Source organism: Saccopteryx leptura, chromosome 1, assembly GCF_036850995.1.
Source record: "Saccopteryx leptura isolate mSacLep1 chromosome 1, mSacLep1_pri_phased_curated, whole genome shotgun sequence".
Taxonomy (NCBI): Eukaryota; Metazoa; Chordata; class Mammalia; order Chiroptera; family Emballonuridae; genus Saccopteryx; species Saccopteryx leptura.
In genome coordinates, this window is record NC_089503.1 from 74,200,027 (window position 1) to 74,219,983 (window position 19,957).

At 39.0% G+C, this 19,957-nt stretch overlaps 1 protein-coding gene across 5 annotated transcripts in view; it reads right to left on the minus strand.

The window, feature by feature from the left end:
• Positions 1-19,957, minus strand: part of GRM5 (glutamate metabotropic receptor 5) — a 515,185-nt gene that overhangs the window by 52,593 nt on the left and 442,635 nt on the right. For all 5 annotated transcript variants that reach the window (XM_066370471.1, XM_066370497.1, XM_066370481.1 and 2 more), the window contains one exon: positions 3,823-4,762. In XM_066370471.1, the coding sequence (XP_066226568.1) occupies positions 3,823-4,762 (940 nt within the window). The remainder of the gene's footprint in view (positions 1-3,822; positions 4,763-19,957) is intronic.

A 19,957-nucleotide genomic window follows, 5' to 3' on the forward strand; every position in this document is an offset into this window, starting at 1 on the left:
CTACAATGCAATAAATACTATATTAATATTCTGATTTTTTTTTTTACAGAGACAGAGTCAGAGAGAGGGATAGATAGGGACAGACAGACAGGGACAAAGAGAGATGAGAAGCATCAATCATCAGTTTTTTGTTGTGACACCTTAGTTGTTCATTGATTACTTTCTCATATGTGCCTTGACCGTGGGGCTGCAGCAGACCAAGTAACCTCTTGCTCAAGCCAGCAACCTTGGGTCCAAGCTGGTGAGCTTTGCTCAAACCAGATGAGCCCACGCTCAAGCTGGTGACCTCGGGGTCTCGAACCTGGGTCCTCTGCATCTCAGTCCAATGCTCTATCCACTGCGCCACCACCTGGTCAGGCTGAATATTTTGGTTTTGGATCACAAAGAAGGAATACTTAATTTGAGAGCTTATGGGAGGCATAAGGCAAGGAATTTTAGTTTGGATCTAATTTATTTCTTACGATTGTAGCTTAAAAGAGGAAGCAGGTATAGTGTGTACGTGATTCAAGGGTACTATCGTTTTCTCTGGCCTGAGTATCCTGTTTAATGACAAAACCAAACTCTATATATAATTTGATGATAGCCTGCTTCAGATATGAGCACATGATCATCTACAGACAGGGATTTGTCATGACCGCATACAGAAAACCCAACAAGTGCCAAAGGTCTCTCCTTACTGTCACTGATTATCTAATACCTAAATTTATTAACTGTAAAATCTAGTTATCAAGAAGTACATGGCCCTATAGGGAAAACAAGTTAAAATATTTCCCCAAATCCTGAGCATTCCTGTTTTCTATTGGCACTATCAGTAAATTTTGTTTTTGAAATTGGTCTTTTCTATACTAAAGTACAAATGACATAGTTGAAAATAGTAATCTACTCTTACTAGAGGAACATTAGAATTATAGCAAAACATGAAATCAATGGATGGGATTAATGGCCTGATTCTTTGGCAGAAACTGATGTCCACAGGAGTGCAGGGGATATTTGTTACACAGGGCACTGCAGGTTTGATCTTATGAAAATAGAACCACTAGATGGTAGTGGTATGCACACTTGAAGTCAAGGGAAAAATCCCTACCACATCACTACCTTCCCAAATCTATTTGTTCAACAAACATACGAACAAATGATTACAGATTGTCTTCTGCATGCCAAGTACCTTCTCTGTACTTCCACACACTGAAGGCATAGTAACAAGCAAGGTAGATAAGGCCTTCACTCCCAAGGAGTTTACCCTACTTAAACTCGGACAACAGGTGTCCTTTACAGTTAGTCAGAAAGTTAGATAATTAATGTAAGGATGGAGCTGCCCTAGAAAGTCCAGTCTGTATAATCAATGTGTCTATAAATCTGTACTGCTTTTATTATGCTCTCTGTTATTAAGATCATCCTGGTTGCACACTTGAAAGAGATTTTCAAATGTGGAAAAAACTGACAATTGTCAACAATAATAGCACACACAAAAACATTACTCATTGTCTGGCGTACACTTTATACATATTAACTCATTTAGTCTCAAACCACTAGAAGAAGTATGTATTTAACCATCTCCATTCATCAGAGGATGAAACTGAATCATAGAGAGGTTAAGTGATTTGCCTACAGTTAGGCTGAACAGCTAGTAAGGGATGCTGCCAAGATTCAATCCCATTGCTGTCTACTTCTGGACCTGCTATACTTTCAATAGAGAAGCTACTGTGTATCTGGACTTTACACATATGATTCCTTTCTCTATTTATAATTTTATGAAGGAAGTGATACAATCTCAACTCAGAAGATGAGAAACTTAAGGCTCAGAGAGAAGAAACGGCAGTGTTCAGACTCGGAAGAACCTGGCTACAAAGCCAGTGCTCTTCACTGTCGCTCCACACGGTCCCTCTAGGAGCCTGCCCTAGCGTGTTTCAGGGGTGCTGATGCACAGACTGACAATTCTATTCCTCTAGCAGCTTGTTTGTTTTATCTATCAGGACGCCAAGGAAGATTTTATTTACAGAAAGAGTTTAGAGAAAGGCTGATAAAGTAAGTTTGAAAAAATAAATTTTCTTAGACAAATAAAAGGCTGATCTAGCAGAAGTTTCTGAAAAAAAAAAATGTTTTCAAGAGGAGTCAGGAAGGCAGATGGAAAACATGCCAGCAGGTTTGAGATATGGAAGACCTTCTGTGTATAGAACATGACACCTCCAGGATTTATTGAAGAAATAGAAGACACAGTTTTCCCTGAGCTTTAAAATTTAGTTGACTACCTTGCACAAGATGCATAAAAAGAGATGAGAGGCATACAGAAATTAGAAAAGAACTGAAAGAGGCAAGGATACATGTTAATAATGCAAATGAATTGGGCCATGTGAATAACTAAACACCTCAGCAGCCACAGTATCTTTACCATCACCACAATTCAGGCTTTGAGGAATTGGGGCCAATAGAAAATAGAACTTTTTATGTAGGCCAAATGATGTAGAAGAGAATTATTTAAGCAATATTATTTAACTATTTATCTTTCATTATTTATCTAGATTTTAGGAAAATTGTCAAATCTCTGTAGAGTTAACAGATGATGCCCCATCTAGCTCTTTTGATATTTATTTATTTATTTATTTTTCAGAGACAGAGAGAGTCAGAGAGAGGGATAAAGGGATAGATAGGAACAGACAGACAGGAACAGAGAGAGATGAGAAGCATCGATCATCAGTTTTTTGTTGTGACACCTTAGTTCTTCATTGATTGCTTTCTCATATGTACCTTGACCATGTGCCTTCAGCAGACCAAGTAACTCCTTGCTCGAGCCAGCGACCTTGGGTCCAAGCTGGTGAGCTTTGCTCAAACCAGATGAGCCCACGCTCAAGCTGGTGACCTCAGGATCTTGAACCTGGGTCTTCCGCATCCCAGTCCGATGCTCTATTCACTGTGCCACTGCCTGGTCAGGCAATATTTATTTCTTAAAGAGAGGAGAACCTTATTCACAATTCAACAACCTATGTAGCCTTCTAACACTTCAAGTTTGTTCCCAAGCCACAGATAGGATGATATTATTGTATTCTGAAATACATTAGGGGGCATTTATCACATAAGGTAGTCCCTCACATGGGGGGATCATTTAGTGTTGCTAAGATTCTTTTCAGATGGCAACTGCTCAGAACTCATGCCTGAATATGGTAGGGTGGGATGGGACTATGGGCAACAGAGAAAGTGGGAGTCTGGCTGGTTGTTTAGAAAGATTAGATTTAAAACTACTTGGTCTTTTGTCTTTTTCATCTACCTAGACATTTCTCAAAGAGTTCAAAGATGCCCATTAAGAACTAGAATATAGATTCTACATCTCATGCCGCTATGGGTTGGGCAATTAATGGCTCCTCTGGGCTTGAAAATGTTTAGGCTTGTAAGCGCAGTCGGATATGTGAGGCTCTTGGTATCCTGTTCTCAGCATAATCTTCTTTGTGAAAAATAACTTTCTCTACTCTTTTCTGGTGTATTAACTTAGTGCATGATATATCTCTCTCCCCTCAGGACCTGGGGGGGCTTGCCTTGGTTTAGTGACTTAACTATGCTCTCTCTGCCCTCTTGGCCTCATCCCCCTTTTGCTGTAATCTTCGCTTTATCAGAGGTCCCAACTTCTATGTTTCTGCCTTGGCCTAAGTCCCTGGGATGACATCCAATTAACTCCACAGAAACCATTCCGTGAAAATGTCCGAAGCCCCTTTCCCAGTTCCCTGCCTAGTTTCTCCCACTCGGATATTTTCCATTTAAAGGACCGAGGAAGGTAATGCCAGTGCTTCAGCAATAGGGGCCAGGGCCCCACAGTGTCCCCACAACTTTTACCTTAGGGTTTCCCCCGAGGAGCCTCTTCTCTTCCACAGGTTGACTAGGCTGCTGGATCTGCTGGCGGCGGAGGATGACTTGCCATCTCCCACGTGCATGCGCACCACGGTGGATGTGGTGAAGGCGCTGCGCACGTTTCTCTCCGGCTTGGCCAGGATGATGTACACCTTGGGTACAAACATGCAGCCTAGCGCCACTGTGGCGCTGAGGCTGACAGAGAAACACATCGTAATGATTTTGTAGTTGCTGCCAAAGTAGATGGGCACAAAGGCCAGCCATATAATACAGGTAGTGTACATCGTGAAGGCGATATACTTGGCCTCATTGAAGTTAGCGGGAACATTTCTTGTCTTGAAAGCATAGAAGGTACAGCTTAAAATCAGCAACCCATTGTATCCCAGAGGAGTGACAACTCCTAGGTTGGTGGTATTACAAATCAGGTAGACTTCCCGAATGCTTGGGTAGTCGTGCATTATATCAGGAGGCTCCATTATAAAGAGGGCGACAATGATGCCCAGCTGGATGCAGATGAGGATGAAAGCAATCACTAGCTGGGCACAGGCACTCATGAATCGAGGCTTTTTGGTACAGATCTTCTTCTTGCTGCCAGCCAGGATCCTTGCAATACGGTTGGTCTTGGTCACAAGGGCTGAGTAGCTCATGGCTGGGGACAGACCAATGCCGATTCTCTGAAGGTAGCAATAAATCTGTTTGGGCTTTGCAATGAGGCAGAAGGTACATAAGTAGCCCAGACAGATGCCCGCAAGGATAATGTAACAGAGTTCCCTGCTGGAGGACTTGACTACGGGAGTGTCGCGGTAAATGATGAAGACTGCGGTCACAAATAAGGTGGCCAGCAAGCCAAGGCAGGCAAACACCACAGCTGCAATGGGCTCAGGGTCACCCCAGCGAAGGTACTGGACTGGGATCAAATCACAACCTGTGGAGACACATACACATATTGAAAAAGAAGGAAGAAACATTGACTTGGGCCAGTTGTGGCTAAGTTATAAGCAGCTGCTCATGACCCTTTCACTTTCTCTCTAATCTACGTTTCCAGTCACAGGATCCCATACTACTCATTTCATACAGTCATTAATAAAATATTTTTATCTTTATATTATTAATAAAAATTCTGTAATAGGAGCTGTTCGATGTTCTGAAAACAAAATGATGAAGAACATGAACATTTTTCCTGCCTTCATAAAAAAAGTAACTGTGCTTAGGGCCACAAAGAAGTATAGTATGGATCCTGACTCAGTGTATGGGAGCAAGCAATGAAGGCTTCCTTCAACAGCATTAGCACATGGAAGTATTGTTTTGGCTGATTTTGGAAATTGGGTAGGTTTGGCAAATAGAGTACATGTAAGGAAAGGGCTACAAGGCATTGGAAGCAGGAGAGGAGGCCACTGTACTAGTGTGATGATGAGTGGCCTGAGATAAGGCTATGAGGTGGGTGGTAGGGGATCTTGCAGGGCAGAGTCCTAGAGCAATGGGAAGTCATTGGAGGAATCTGTGTAGAGTAAAGCAAATGACACGATCAGATTTGTATGAGTGTTTTAAAAATTCCTTTGTGGATTTTGGAAGTGATAAAGGTATAGACAGATTTGAATTATTTGACAGAGTGTCTAAATGGATATGGGGATGTATGAGAAGTAAAGTTATCCAGGATGACTAACATTGGATTAATCTATGCTGCCCTTGAATCTACAGTATAGAAAAGTAATGATTTTTAGAGAGTAATATGTTTCTAGTGTTACAGAAGAGAAAATAGTGGTTAAGAAAAGGATGGGGTAGTAAGAAAAACTGACCCCAAAGGCAAACAGTTGATTTGTATGGCAAGTGTCAACACTCCCCAGATTTTCTCTACTCATGGTTTACAGGCTTTTTTTTTTAATGTCACTTTATTATACAGCAAAAAAAAGTGACAAAATTTGGCATCATTTGTGTTACACACCTACTTTTTAAATTGATTTGGTACAGTAGTTCTCAAACTTGGCTGCACAGTGGAATCACCTAGAGAGATTTTTAAAAAACACTGTGGCCTGGGTCTCACTGACAAGGTTTCACACTGGCCTGAGCATCAGGAATTTTAAAAAGCACTTGAAGTGCTTCTAAATGTGCAGCTGCAGTTGAAAAGCTCTGCTCTAGAAAGAGCATTCCTGTCAATTTGATTTTAAAAAATAGAATTGAGATAGCTTTATTGTGCACAGAAATGGAGTTAAATAATCTGGAGCACTGCACATTTGAGGGATGGGGCAGAGATTATAAATTATTTGCAAATATCTCCTCTCTCCTTTATCCTCAGCATCAGTTCACCAGTTTCATTTGAGGTGGTAAGAGATGCAGCTAAAACAGTACATTTTCCAGCAGGCTTTGCAGTCAGATTTGCCATGTGACTGACTAGGTTTTGGCCAATAAGAGGTATGTAATCAGAGAACTCTTTAAAGGAAAATGACTCATTTTGGAGAGACCCCTTTTGGCCTTCCCTGCCTTTCCTTCTACTGCCTGGAATAGAAACATGTTGGCTACAGCTCCAGCAGTTATCCTGGAATATAAAAGTAACTTTAAGGACAGAAAGTATGTTCTGGGTTTTGGAAGAGAAAATAGACTGCCAATATCTTGTTAACCATAGTACCACTGACTAGTTCCAGAATATGTACATTATATTTATCCTGTTTAAACTACTATTCTTTTTCCTGATATATACAGCCAAACCAAATTCTAATTAATATAGGTATAAGGTTTTCCTATTAACTTCTCTTATCTCATGTTCAAGTGTGCCACAGTGGGTGGGTATGGGTATCAACCATTACTGGGAGGCAAGGGACATAGCCACAAGTAAAGATTGCAAAGAACTATGTGGGTTTTGCAAAAATACTTCTAAGGGCAGCTCTGTTGAACAAAGGAAAGTAAACATTTTTCTTTCTGTTATTTTTGCCTTGCCAGAATTTTTCTTCAAGATCTCAGGTACCATTAAAAAAGTAGCTTTAGTATTATAGTTAAATTCACCATGGGTTTAACAGGATCTGTGGGTTATCCTAGGATCCTCAGCACACTTTAAAAAATTGTTTCTATGAGGAAACATATCTCTATTAAAAACAAAACAAAACGGTACATTTAACATTGAAACAAAGTGCTTTTAACTAAAAAAACAAAGTCTGTGGATAGCCCAGACTAAATATAAGAGAGTTATTTTACATACTATCATTAATCATAAATAAATGCATATCTCATTGTTAATGAATATAACTTTCCCCATATTTTTAGTCATCTGTGTTCACATATGCTGCTTATATGTAGGATTTCAACCTCTGAGAGTTTGGTATACCATAGAGTTTAGGTTTATATTTATGAATTTGTTCCTTGTAGAGACTATTTTACAACAGAAGAATAGGAATTAATCATTCCTATTTTCATTCTTTCATAACAATTTAGAACACTGATGGGAAATGTTATTTACTACCTACTGTAGTCAATTTATAGGGATCTGTTTCTCTTATTGGTCATGAGCTACTTAATGTCCTAGTAATTTACTGATATAGGAAATATGTCTGTAGTACCTGAAGCAGAATTCCTCTCATTAGCTACAGAGAGTCAACTAAATAGTATAAATATTTACTTCAATAGTTTTTATTTTATTCTTTTTATTTTTGCTGTTTTGCTAAATCTTGATTGCTTTTATCTAAATGATATTAACATTCTAATTATTGAATGTTTTGTATATGATAACATTCACCACTATTTTTACATCAAATATTTTCTTCAACACTTCATGAACAACTAATTAACATCAGGTATGAAACTAAAGAAAATCCTATTAGATATATGTATTGGAAGAAATGTGCTAAAGTATGCCTCCAATGTGATGTGATTATTTTCACAAATTTACCAGAATTTATACAGGGTAGGGAGAAACTAGGTTTATAGTTGTTTGAATGGAAAATAAAACAGTAATACATAATAATATAAGAATAAATTTTTGTGTTTTACATACTCATCACTGTAAAACTAGTTTTGCTCACCATGTACATTCAGATGAATGTGTTATTTTTTTATTAAATGTGTACTACTCAGAAGGCTTTATGTTTAGTTTAATGATGCTGCCAGCACACAAAATATTTTTGTAACTATTTTCTCAGAATAGCAAATTGGATTCTGATTAGACTGTTATAATCACGGAATCTTGTAATTGGATAAGATTTTAGAGTTTCCAAAAATGGATGTGCATCACAATCATTTGGAGAATCTACAAAAGTACAATTCAAGAGTCTAAACTCAGGAGATTTTGAATCAGAACATTTGGGATGGGACGAAACAATCATACTTTGAATAAGCAAGCTCAGTGACTGCATAATTTATTCTTAATCCTTGGCTGGCAACCAGCCTTAGAGATTATCAAGTTGACTTCTCACCCTGTATGCAAATGTCTTACATAATATTTTCTTTTCTTTTCTTTCTTTCTTTTTTCAGTAAGTAAGAGGCAGGGAGGCAGAGACAGACTCCCTCATGAGCCCCGACTGGGATCCACCCAACAAGCCCCCTACCAGGGGTTGCTTTGCCTGTCTGGACTGCTGCTTTGTTGCTCAGCAACCAAGCTATTTTAATGCCTAAGGTGTCATCATGGAGCCATCCTCAGCGCCCAGGGCCAACTTAGCTCAAACTATTTGAGCCATGACTGTGCGAGAGGAAGAGAGAGAAAGAGAGATAGAGAGGAGTGGGGGAGGAGTAGAGAAGCAGATGGTCACTTTTCCTGTGTGCCCTGACTGGGGGAATCAAACCCAGGACTTCCACATGCCAGGCCAACACTCTATCACTGAGTCAACTGGCCAGGGCCTAATAATTTCAATATGTACTCACTCTAACACTACCTGAGGCTTTCCATGAACCACATTATCTCATGACCAGGACTAGAGGTGGGAGAAGATAGTTTGGGAAGGCAAGACAAGATGGCAGGTGAAGACTAGAAGCAAATAAACTGATCACAAGAGGAAAGTCAAGGGATGATAGGGCAAAATCTAAAAGTCTCTTTACTGAAGAGAACATTCAGCTAGTAAAGACATATTAGAGCTAGGATGAAAAGACATTATGAAGTAGACAGAAGAATCAGGAGAGAGGCTTCTAACCAACTTGATGGCAATGCTATTAACTAAGATAAGAACTCTAGGAAATAAATGGTCACATTTGATGGGAATATCTAGTTCTAGTTTGGAGGTGAAGTGTTTGAATTATCTATGACCTACTGGGAAGATGAAAACAGACACTTAAAAGAGAGGACAGGTGGAAGTTAAAACACCAGGAGGAAGTAGGAGACATGGACACCAAAGCCATCAATGAGAAAAGTCATAGATGCCGATGAGAGCAGAGCCTAGAGGTCTGGTGTAATATCAACATTAGGGAATGGCAATGAAGAGGATATGTCAGAGAAGTCATAAGATAGATCAGATAGAAGGAAGTGTGGCAAAAGCCAAAGGAAAGTGATTAATTGTATGGTCCAATGTATCCTCCTCTAAAAATATTATTTTAGTTTTTCTTTTTCTTAAATCCTTACCCAAAGAGCTTGCACAAAGCTTTGAGCTTCAGGTCTACCACTATCTAACCTGGTGGTATATCATTCTCTTATTTTTTCTCCCCTACCTCCAATATTATTAGGTCTATTTATTTTATTTTATTTTATCATTATTATTTTTAGGTGAGAAGAGGGGAATTAAAAAGACAAACTCCCACATGCATCCCGACTGGGATCTGCCCAGCAACCCTATCTGGGGTGGATCCTTGAGTACTGAGCTATTTTTAGTGCCTGAGGCTGATGTACTTGAACCGATAGAGCAATCAATGCCTGGAGCCATGCTCGAACCAACTGAGTCACTGGCTGTGGAAGGGTAAAAGGGAGAGAAGGGGGAGGAGGAGGAAAAGAGAAGCAGATGGTTGTTTATCCTGAGTTCCCTGACCAGGAATTGAACCTGGGATGCCCATATGCTGGGTGAACACTCTATTCCCTGAACCACCAGCCAGAGCCTAGATCTATTTATTTTGAACAAGGCATGGCATCCCTCCATTGCTGAATTCCTATCATGGAACATATTCTACCAACTCTCAGAATCTTGAAATAATGCTAATATTAAATTATAAATTTAATTTTTCATTGATTACTACCTCTACTATATACATTGGTTTACAAATACCTGAATGCCTAGTATTTTTCCTAATTCTCTTCATTATTTTCTTCTGTGAATTACTGGGCATTTTCTCTGTTTAATGGTTTTCTGTTTTATCCCTGTTTCATTCATGTATAATGGTAAGTTATTGAAAGTACTCTTAATGTGCTGGGAAATTACTATATATCAGAAGGTATGTAGAGGTTAACTAAGAATCTACAGTGCATATATTTTATAGTTTTATTATAAGTTTAATCAACTTAGCATATTTTAGGTTAAAGAATCTTGATTACATCAGTGAAGTTTCCTCTTTGCAAGCATATTAGTTTCTCAGAAAATGTACATTATGTTGCTTTCTAGAAATGCAAATAAGGCATACATTAGCAAACCCTGGCCTATTTTCTGATATGTCTATTTAAATAGCTATCCACTTCCTACTTTCCTCCCCTTTCATGCTTGATCCATATTCTACGGTTCTCTAGTATAATTTATCTTTTCATAGCTTGAAGTAAAATATTTATTTAAAATACAACTTTTTTTTAAAGGAAAGTGAGCTGCCAAAGTGGTATTATCCACATTCATCTTGTGATTCCATCAGCGTGTTTTGATAAATCTTGTGGGAAAATGAATGGTCCACTGATTTCCTAGACACTTAAAATAATATTACTCCTCAGCAATAACTGGTGCTCATGCTTACTATTTGAGTATTGGTTTTATAAGGTTAGTTAATATAACTGTATTAATAGTCCTAGACTATTGCATATTCCAACCTTGTTCCAAGTGTCTGTTTAGCCAGAGGAATGAGAAGTCAAAGATCCTGGAACAGATATTCTGCAAGAAGGCTAGGCAGGCCCTCCTTAACAAGCTTCATTATTTCTGGTATATTTTTGAAGGAAAGGAAGTTGCTGTTGAGAGTCTCTGAAAATCAGATGTATGTGTTCTCAGTGGCTGGCTAGGCCATTTCATGTATATAAAATTGACACATGAGAAATAGTTCTGCCTCAAGTACAAGTGTTGCCTGGTGACTCTTTCTTTCTTTCCTTTTCTTTCTTTCTTCCTTCCTTCCTTCCTTCCTTCCTTCCTTCCTTCCTTCCTTCCTTCCTTCCTTCCTTCCTTCCTTCCTTCCTTTCTTTCTTTCTTTTCCTTCTTTCCTTCCTTCCTCCTTCCTTCCTTCCTTCCTTCCTTCCTTCCTTCCTTCCTTCCTTCCTTCCTTCCTTCCTTCCTTCTTTTCCTTCCTTCCTTCCTTCCTTCCTTCCTTCCTTCCTTCCTTCCTTCCTTCCTTCCTTCCTTCCTTCCTTCCTTCCTTCCTTCCTTCCTTCCTTCCTTCTCTTCCTTCCTTCCTTCCTTTTCTTTCTTTCTTTCTTTCTTTCTTTCTTTCTTTCTTTCTTTCTTTCTTTCTTTCTTTCTTTCTTTCTTTCTTTCTTTCTTTCTTCTTTCAAATTAAGTGAGAGCAGGGGATGCAGGAAGACAGACTTCTGCATGTACTCTGACCATCATCCACCTGGCAAGCCCCCTAATGGGGTGATGCTCTGGCCATCTGGGGTGTTGCTCTTTTGCTCAGCAACTGACCTATTTTTAGAGCCTGAGGTGGAAGCCATGGAGCCATCTTCAGCACTCAAGGATAACTCACTGGAGCCAGTCGAGCCATGGATGTGGGAAGGGGGAGGGAGGGAGAGAGAGAGAGAGAGAGAGAGAGAGAGGGAGAGAGAGAGAGAAGAGAGGAGGGGTGAAGAAGCAGATGGTTGCTTCTTCTGTGTGCCCTGACTGGGAAGTGAACCTGGGACATCCACACACTGGACCAATGCTCTATCACTGAGCCAACTGTCCAGTGCCCATGCTTGCTTCGAATGTGTTCCATAGATAGACGATTTGAGTGTCTTTCCTTCTCTCCTTTCCCTCTGGCTTTGGATATCTAGGGTGTTGGTCTAAGATATCAGAGGAATAAAGACTCAAAACTTTTTCTGCATTGTCCATATCCCTGATCTTGTAATATCTTCTCTTTATTTAGCCTAGGCTAAAGTTTTTCATAACTTCTATAGTTCAGAAGAATTGAAATGTGTGTGTGTGTGTGTGTGTGTGTGACAGATTATATTTTTAAAGTCTGTCCTCCTTATTTGCTATAAATACTCTGTTGTTAAGGACTTTGTCTCTTTGCTCACAAATGAATCCCCAGTACTGAGCACAGTTTCTCACTCATACAGTTAGCATAACAATTTACAAATTAATATATTTACTATATAACCAAAGTTTATAATTCTCATCTGGTGTATGGATCAAAGCATTTTCAACAATACTTTTTGTTTCCTATAAGAAGACCTAATTTACAGAACTGTTATATAAAGTACTGTTATAGACAGAAGGCTAAATTCAGTGGATCTAAATGTGAGTCAAGATTCTAGTAACAATGAGAGGGCAAAACTAAGTAAGTACTTTAAAGGCTTACTTTCTAGCAATGTGACATGTTTCATATTAGAAATATTTCTGGTATGGATTACATATTGAGGAATATTTATGACTGACTGATTAATCTAATTGAATCTGGGAAGTATGGGTAGAGGAACAAGAAAGGCAGTAAAGAGAAGTCATTTTTTTAACAAATGCGACCTAACTGTAAAGTTCAGATTTACTCCTCCAAAGAAGGCTGTTATCTGCAGAATTTTTTACCTAAGGTAAAAAGAAAGCACCCAAAGTCCTCTTCAGGAAAGACATATTGTAGAGTTGATTGAGTTTTACCATTACCTTAGTATGAAAATATACCTTGATCACACTCTCTCAAAGAGAAATTTAGTCTCTGTTCAAATGTTAGTTTTATTGGAAACTGCCACAATTGTAAGCTTCCTTGTTCTGTTTATGCCAGCATCTTTTTTTTTTCTTTTTCTTTTTTTTTTTTTCTTTTTCTTAAGCTGGAAACGGGGAGAGACAGTCAGACAGACTCCCGCATACGCCGGACCGGGATCCACTCGGCACTCCCACCAGAGGTGACGCTCTGCTCACCAGGGGGCGATGCTCTGGCCCTCCGGGGCGTCGCTCTGCTGTGACCAGAGCCACTCTAGCGCCTGGGGCAGAGGCCAAGGAGCCATCCCCAGCACCCGGGCCATCTTTACTCCAATGGAGCCTTGGCTGCGGGACGGGAAGAGAGAGACAGAGAGGAAGGAGGGGGTGGGGTGGAGAAGCAGATGGGCGCTTCTCCTGTGTTCCCTGGCCAGGAATCGAACCCGGGTCCCCCGCACGCCAGGCCGATGCTCTACCGCTGAGCCAACCGGCCGGCCAGGGCTATGCCAGCATCTTAAAAAAAAAGTCTATAACATTTACTAAGTGTCTACTGTATGTCAGGTGCTCTCCTAGATATTTTAGGCAATCTTTATAATAAACAAGTAAAGTAGGAATCATTATTTCTACTTTACAGAGAGGCATATGGCTTAATATGCTAACATGTTGGGGCCGAGATTAAAACCCTGTGGGATTTTTGATTGATTGCTTGCTGGCTTGATTGATTGATCTATGCTATATCAGGGGAGGCAAACTGATCAAATGCCTGTAAGGCTAGGAGCCGCCATTGTGGCCATTCACATGCAGGTTTCCATTGGATTCGGGCAGACGGTAAAGAAATGGTGGAGTCGAGGATGGTGGGCCATTCTGCTTATTGGTGTCTCACCAAGACAGGCAAGCCACAGAGAAGACAGGGGAAAAGCAAAAATTCTGCTTTTCCCATGAAGGGAAAGGGATCAGGGAGGCCCCTGCAATGGTGTTAGCAGGAACCAAGAGAGCAAGCTCCTGTTCTGCCCCATTTTATAGTACAGAAATTAAATACTTTAATCTAATATATATACAAACAAGGAAGTCTCTGATACAGAGTCACTTATCTGAGGCATAATGGGATTCCTCATGAGAGTGCACCACCTACATCATGCAATCAGTCAAGGGTGTGGGGAAAAGCTTAGTCTTAAAACTAAGCTTTAGGCTATAACGACCTGGCCTGCTCAGAAATATATCTTTTATTTAATTTTCATTTTTTTCTTTGTTATTGCTTACATTTTATATGGAAATTTGAAGTTGTATTTAAAAATTCATTTCATAATTAAAATATAAAGAATGATTTAATCACACTGCAGAGTGCTAAAGGGAATGGTTATCACACATACATATTTGTAGGGGACAGCTTTGAAAAATATGACTTCTGGTCATACAGCAGATGGAGAGGAATACCGGTGGTGGGATTCAGCCAGTTCACACTGGTTTGGTAGAACTGATACCTAATTTTTTGTTGAGTTCGGCGAACCAGTTGTTAAAATGGCACTTGTGCCTGACCAGGTGGTGGCACAGTGGATAGAGCATTGGACTGGGATGCGGAGGACCCAGGTTCGAGAATCTGAGGTCGCCAGCTTGAGTGCAGGCTCATCTGGTATGAGAAAAAGCTCACCAGCTAGGACCCAAGGTCGCTGTCTTGAGCAAGGGGTTACTTGGTTTGCTGTAGTCCCATTGTCAAGGCACATATGAGAAAGCAATCAATGAACAACTAAAGCATTGCAATGAAAAACTGATGATTGATACTTCTCATCTCTCTAAGTTCCTGTCTGTCTGTCCCTATCTATCCCTCTCTCTGACTTTCTCTCTGTCTCTGTTAAAAAAAAAAATGGCACTTGTAATCAGGGTTCTCTCTAAGGTGGGTGCCTGGCAGTCGCCCAGTGTGGAAATCACAAATTTACATTCCTTACTCTTTTTTCACGTTTATCTGCACAATAGTGTATTCTAAGTGCTCGTAATAATGTCCATTCCATCTGTAGGTGAAAAAAAATTGCACATGAGATGCTAATCAAGAAGCAATACGGAAATATCTTAAATCACAGTTTTATTGCTTTTTGTCAGGTATTAGTTAATATTTTTTCATTAATATTTTAAAACTTTCTTATAATATAATCTAGTATTGTGTACCTCTTTTATTGTTCTTAAGTATCAAATAATAAACTCCTTTTTTGTATATCATTTGTTATACTTCAAATGGTCAATAGGTCAGAGAATCGGTTGTTAAATTATTTGAATCTCACCACAATACATGAATAACATAGCACATGAATCTAAATAGTAAAATGTGCTGATTAGACTACCTTGCTCCATTTTATCTTTCCACTGTCCTTGTGAACTAGTGAACTCCAGTTTTTCATTTTTCAGATCCTCTTCCAGAATGACTTTCCCGATTGCCTGAGGCTGAATGACAGGTTCCTCCCCTGTGATCACACAGTTTCCTAGGTCAGTGCCCATCCCAGCTCTGCACAATATTTTTTTTGTGCATAATAGCACAATGATTATATTCATAGTGGGTTTGCTTGTCTGGTTCACATGGTGGACTCTGGATAATCTGAGAGCAATAGACTGTCTCTTTGCTTTTTGCTGTTTTCTAGTCCCAAGCACGGTATCCCATACACAATAGGCTGTTATACAGGTTGAACGAATGATTGCTTCCATTAATAAAGAAGAGGATAATAGAGTTAAGAGGCATGCTCTTCATTTTCAACTTGCACACAAATGTTTCCTGTGAATATGAGACTTTTCTTTATATTCTTGTGTCTCAATTTTTCTGTACAGAAAATGAAAATAATGCAGAATTCTCTCCCTGGAATGAGGGCTTTAATATGGAGACATCCTTGTAGAAAAATACACATGTGAGAAATTACCTGATAGTGTAATGACTTCTCACGACTGAGTACACAAAATGCTGGTAATTATTTTTGTATTTTACCATAATTAAACATTGAAGTCATCACTTTAAAACCAATAGACTATCAATGAAACTTTACATATATACTATGAACTATAATGAGTGTTTTATATTTAATTTCTATTTATTTCTATTAATTTAGTGGCTAGCCAGAGTCCTTTACCTATGGTTGTAGTTAGTCTCTTATAAATTCTTATAAATTTTTTTTGAAATAATCTGTTTACTAAAAAACATTTCCAACTATGGCTGCTGCTCCAGCCAAATCTTCCAAGGCTTTTTGATTTTATGATTCAGAATTTTGCAGCCACTTTCTAGGCCCCATGGTATTCCTTCTGTGTTCCCACAGATTCTGTTACACAGACTTGAACTTTGTTTTCTTTTAGAGACTTACCGGGGCTGTTCTAAGGCCTGGACTCTCCTTTTCTTAAGGCTGGCTGCAAAATCACATGCATACTCCACCATGGATGCTTCCTCCTGTTTCTCTTCTAAATTTACTGGTTACTGGATTTTTATATAACATAATATTATAGCTACTCCTCAGTTGAAATATTGATATATATACATAAGTAAATAAAATTCTTATTTATTATACAAGGAAAATATAGGGACAAGCCCCACACTTATAAGAAAAGTACACAAGGGGGAAGATTAAGGCCTTGTCCTACTCATCACAAATACTGAAAATTGTTCCCTTGGCACAACCAGAGCATTAACACTCACTTCTCAGTTCCATGCAGGACTGGGCACCCGCACCACTCGAGCCCCTGAGCCTGCACCATGGTCATACAGTCGTTTATTCCTTTAAAAAAACATGTGCGTCAAATGCTCTGGCTCTGTGACTCTGCTCTGCAAGGCACTGTGTTCAGCATGATGTGATATACTCATCACCTTCTTTAATATCCACAACATTCTATGAGGGAGCCAGCCCCCTTTCATTCCTTTCTAGCCACGGGAACTGCTGTAGGTCTGGGACTGGAGAGCATTTCAAATGAAAGGAACCCTATGAGGGAAAAGGAATACAGATATGGAAAGGGGGAGAAAAAATGTAAAGGAAACAGCCAAAATGCAGGAATCCAATGCGCAGAGGATTAATCCTTCTACAGCACAGTAAATCCATTCTCATAAGCAGATACATAGTACTATACATGTAATTCTCATTAGAGAATTAGAGCATCTCCAGGAAGTTCAGGTGGGAGATTAGTTAAAGATGTAGGAAGGAAGGTAATAATACTTGCCTGTCGACATCTCGAGGCTTAGGGTGAGGGCCATATAAAATGATATGTGACTTTATAATTATGAAGTGATAAAAAGAGAAAAGAGAGAAGTACGTACATAAAACAGTAGTGACTCAACATCTGCTAAAGTGCCTGTGTGTTTTATTAGGTAGTCCTACGTTCTTTGGGAAAAGCCAGGCCTGTTTTTTTTCTTTTTAGCCTGTTTATATATACACAGCCCCAAGTAAATGTTATATTATCTTAAATTGTTTGTAAGTACAAGGCAGCACATATGCTCTCTGAATTCTTCACTCAACTTTATGTGATTTTTAAGAGGTGGCAAGATAGGAGATGTTTATCTGCTCATATTACTCATGTAATATACCAGTGCTTTATGAAGCATTTGCCAAGCGGGTTAGACTATACCAGTAAGCACTGTGTTATAATGTTGTATGTTGTTGAGGGGGAAATGTGATCACTTATTTTGGGAGCTATATTTATCAAAAACTAAAATCAATGAAACCACATTCTTTTATTCTGTCTGGTTATATCAGAATGGTTTTTGACCACGATGACACTGTTTTTAGTCACACCACAGATTTATCCTTGTGAAGAAGAGCACAATGTACGTTTCTCATTGCTTAATTTCTGGAGAGAGGAAAAACTGGTTTATGTTCTCTTTGAGAACTGTTTTTGAAAAGTTCCACTGAGAGACAGCCTCTTAGCAACTATTTTTTTCCTGGTGCACTTGGTGTTGCGTTTATAAATACACCATCCTTTTGACTCATCTGATGGGATAAACAAATTTATAAGTTAATGAGAATAGAGAAATTGGAAGAGTAAGAAGGCATCTTACAAAATTTTAATGTATGAGCCTTGGCATTTCATTATAAAAAATCATTGTTCTTTTCAGAATTAACTGAAACAATTCATCAAGCTGTTTTTAAAGGACCGCAACACAAAAATTTTCAATAGGATTTTACAGATCCTTTCAGAAAGAATCCAGTGATTCACGGTCATTTCCATATTACCTGCAGCATTCTATCAAGGGAAAAGCATGAGCTTTACAGAAAGACTTTTTCAATAAGCCTTGAGCCTTACCCTTTAGCTTACATTCCAACTGGGGAGACTGTCAATATATGATCAACAAAAATAAACTAATACTATAAATAAACAATATGATAGAATAAAAGGTTATATATGAAATAGAGAAAATATGAGGTAGAAGAGCATAAGGAGAGACAATTTATAATATTAAACAAGTTGGTCAGGGAAGACATGTCAGCTAAGACTTGCAGGAGGGTAGGATAAGAGCCCTATGGCATCTGAGGTGGAGCATTCCAGACAAAGAACAGCTGGGAAATGACCCCAGGATAAGAGACTTTTAGATATTTTAAAAGAAAAACAAAGGAACCTATGGGTTGGGGTAAGAGAGAGATGAAGTGAAGGGGAAGGTAGTCCAGAGTTATAACAAGGGGCTAGATAATGATTTGTAAGGAGTTTGAATAAAATAGGAAATTATTGTAGGTTCTTAGACAATTGGATAACATGGTCTGGCTTGTTTTTTAAAAGGTATCTCTGCTGGGAGTCTTGAGAAGTGGGAGTTGTGTAGGGGGACAGAGGTAGAATCAAGAAGACTAGTTAGGAGGTTGCTTCAACAGTAAAGGTGATTAATGTTGAATATAAGTAGGACCAGAGATCTCACAGTGGACATAATGGTAAAATTCTGTATTTGAAGGAAGAGTCAATGGGCTTTTTTTCTTTCTTTCACTAATTGACTAAAGAATATGAGAGAAGTCAAAAGATGATTCTGAAGGTATTGGCCTGAGCTAATGAAAGAATTGATTTGTCATCAGGTGAAGTATAGAATGTTAAGGATAGAGCAGCCTTGGAAATAAGAAAAGGAAAGATGTGAATTTCAGCTTTGGAAGTATAGGATTTGAGATATCCATTAGACATTTTAATAAATATGTTAAGTAGGCAGTTGGATATTCACACCTGAAGGTTAGAAGAGAAGTCTAGGCTATATATTTAAATCCAGAAATTTTCAGTGTGTGGATAATATTTAACAATATGAGACTGGGTAAGCTTTCCAATGAAACAAATGTAAATAGAAAAGAAGGTCAAGATTGAGCCCTGGAACCCTCCAAAACTCTACCTTTAGTTTTATTTCAAATAATACCAACAAATAGTTGGCTATAATGTAGAAGTATTGAAGGCAATAGATGCTAGATCCCTTCTGGAAAGGTTAAAAATATTTTTTTCCCTTGTATGTGAGAAAAATATTAAAAGTGGGTAATGAAGTCATCAATTAAACCCCCCAAAATTTTTTTTTTAATTAGGGAAGGTGCTAAAAAAAAATTGCAGATAACTTTTAGTACTGTTATGGTTCATGACTATCTTTATGAGTTACAACAGTGACCTGTTCTAATTCATTCATTTAGAACCAGAAGTCGTAAAAAGATAATTCAAGTTGAGTTAAAAGAGATATTTATAATAGTAAGTTTAGTTTAGCAAATACAAATTTATTACCTACTCTGTGCCATACACTAGGCTGTATAGTCATTGACTGAAAGGATCCTAGTTCTGAATGTGGAAGACACTCAACACAGAGAGGTTGGAACTTTTTCCAACATTTATTTATTCTTAAATCAATCCATCCATCTCTATGTTCATTTCTCATAAGTATATATATATATATTTTTTTTTTTCTTTTTCTTTTTTGTATTTTTCTGAAGTTGGAAACGGGGAGGCAGTCAGACTCCTGCATGCGCCCCACTGGGATCCACCCGGTATGCCCACCAGGGGGCGATGCTCTGCCCATCTGGAGTGTCGCTCTGTTGCAACCAGAGCCATTCTAGCGCTTGAGGCAGAGGCCATAGAGCCATCCTCAGTGCCCGGGCCAACTTTGCTCCAATGGAGCCTTGGCTGCAGGAGGGGAAGAGAGAGACAGAGAGGAAGGAGAGAGGGAGGGGTGGAGAAGCAGATGGGTGCTTCTCCTGTGTGCCCTGGCTGGGAATCGAACCCAGAACTCCTGCACGCCAGGC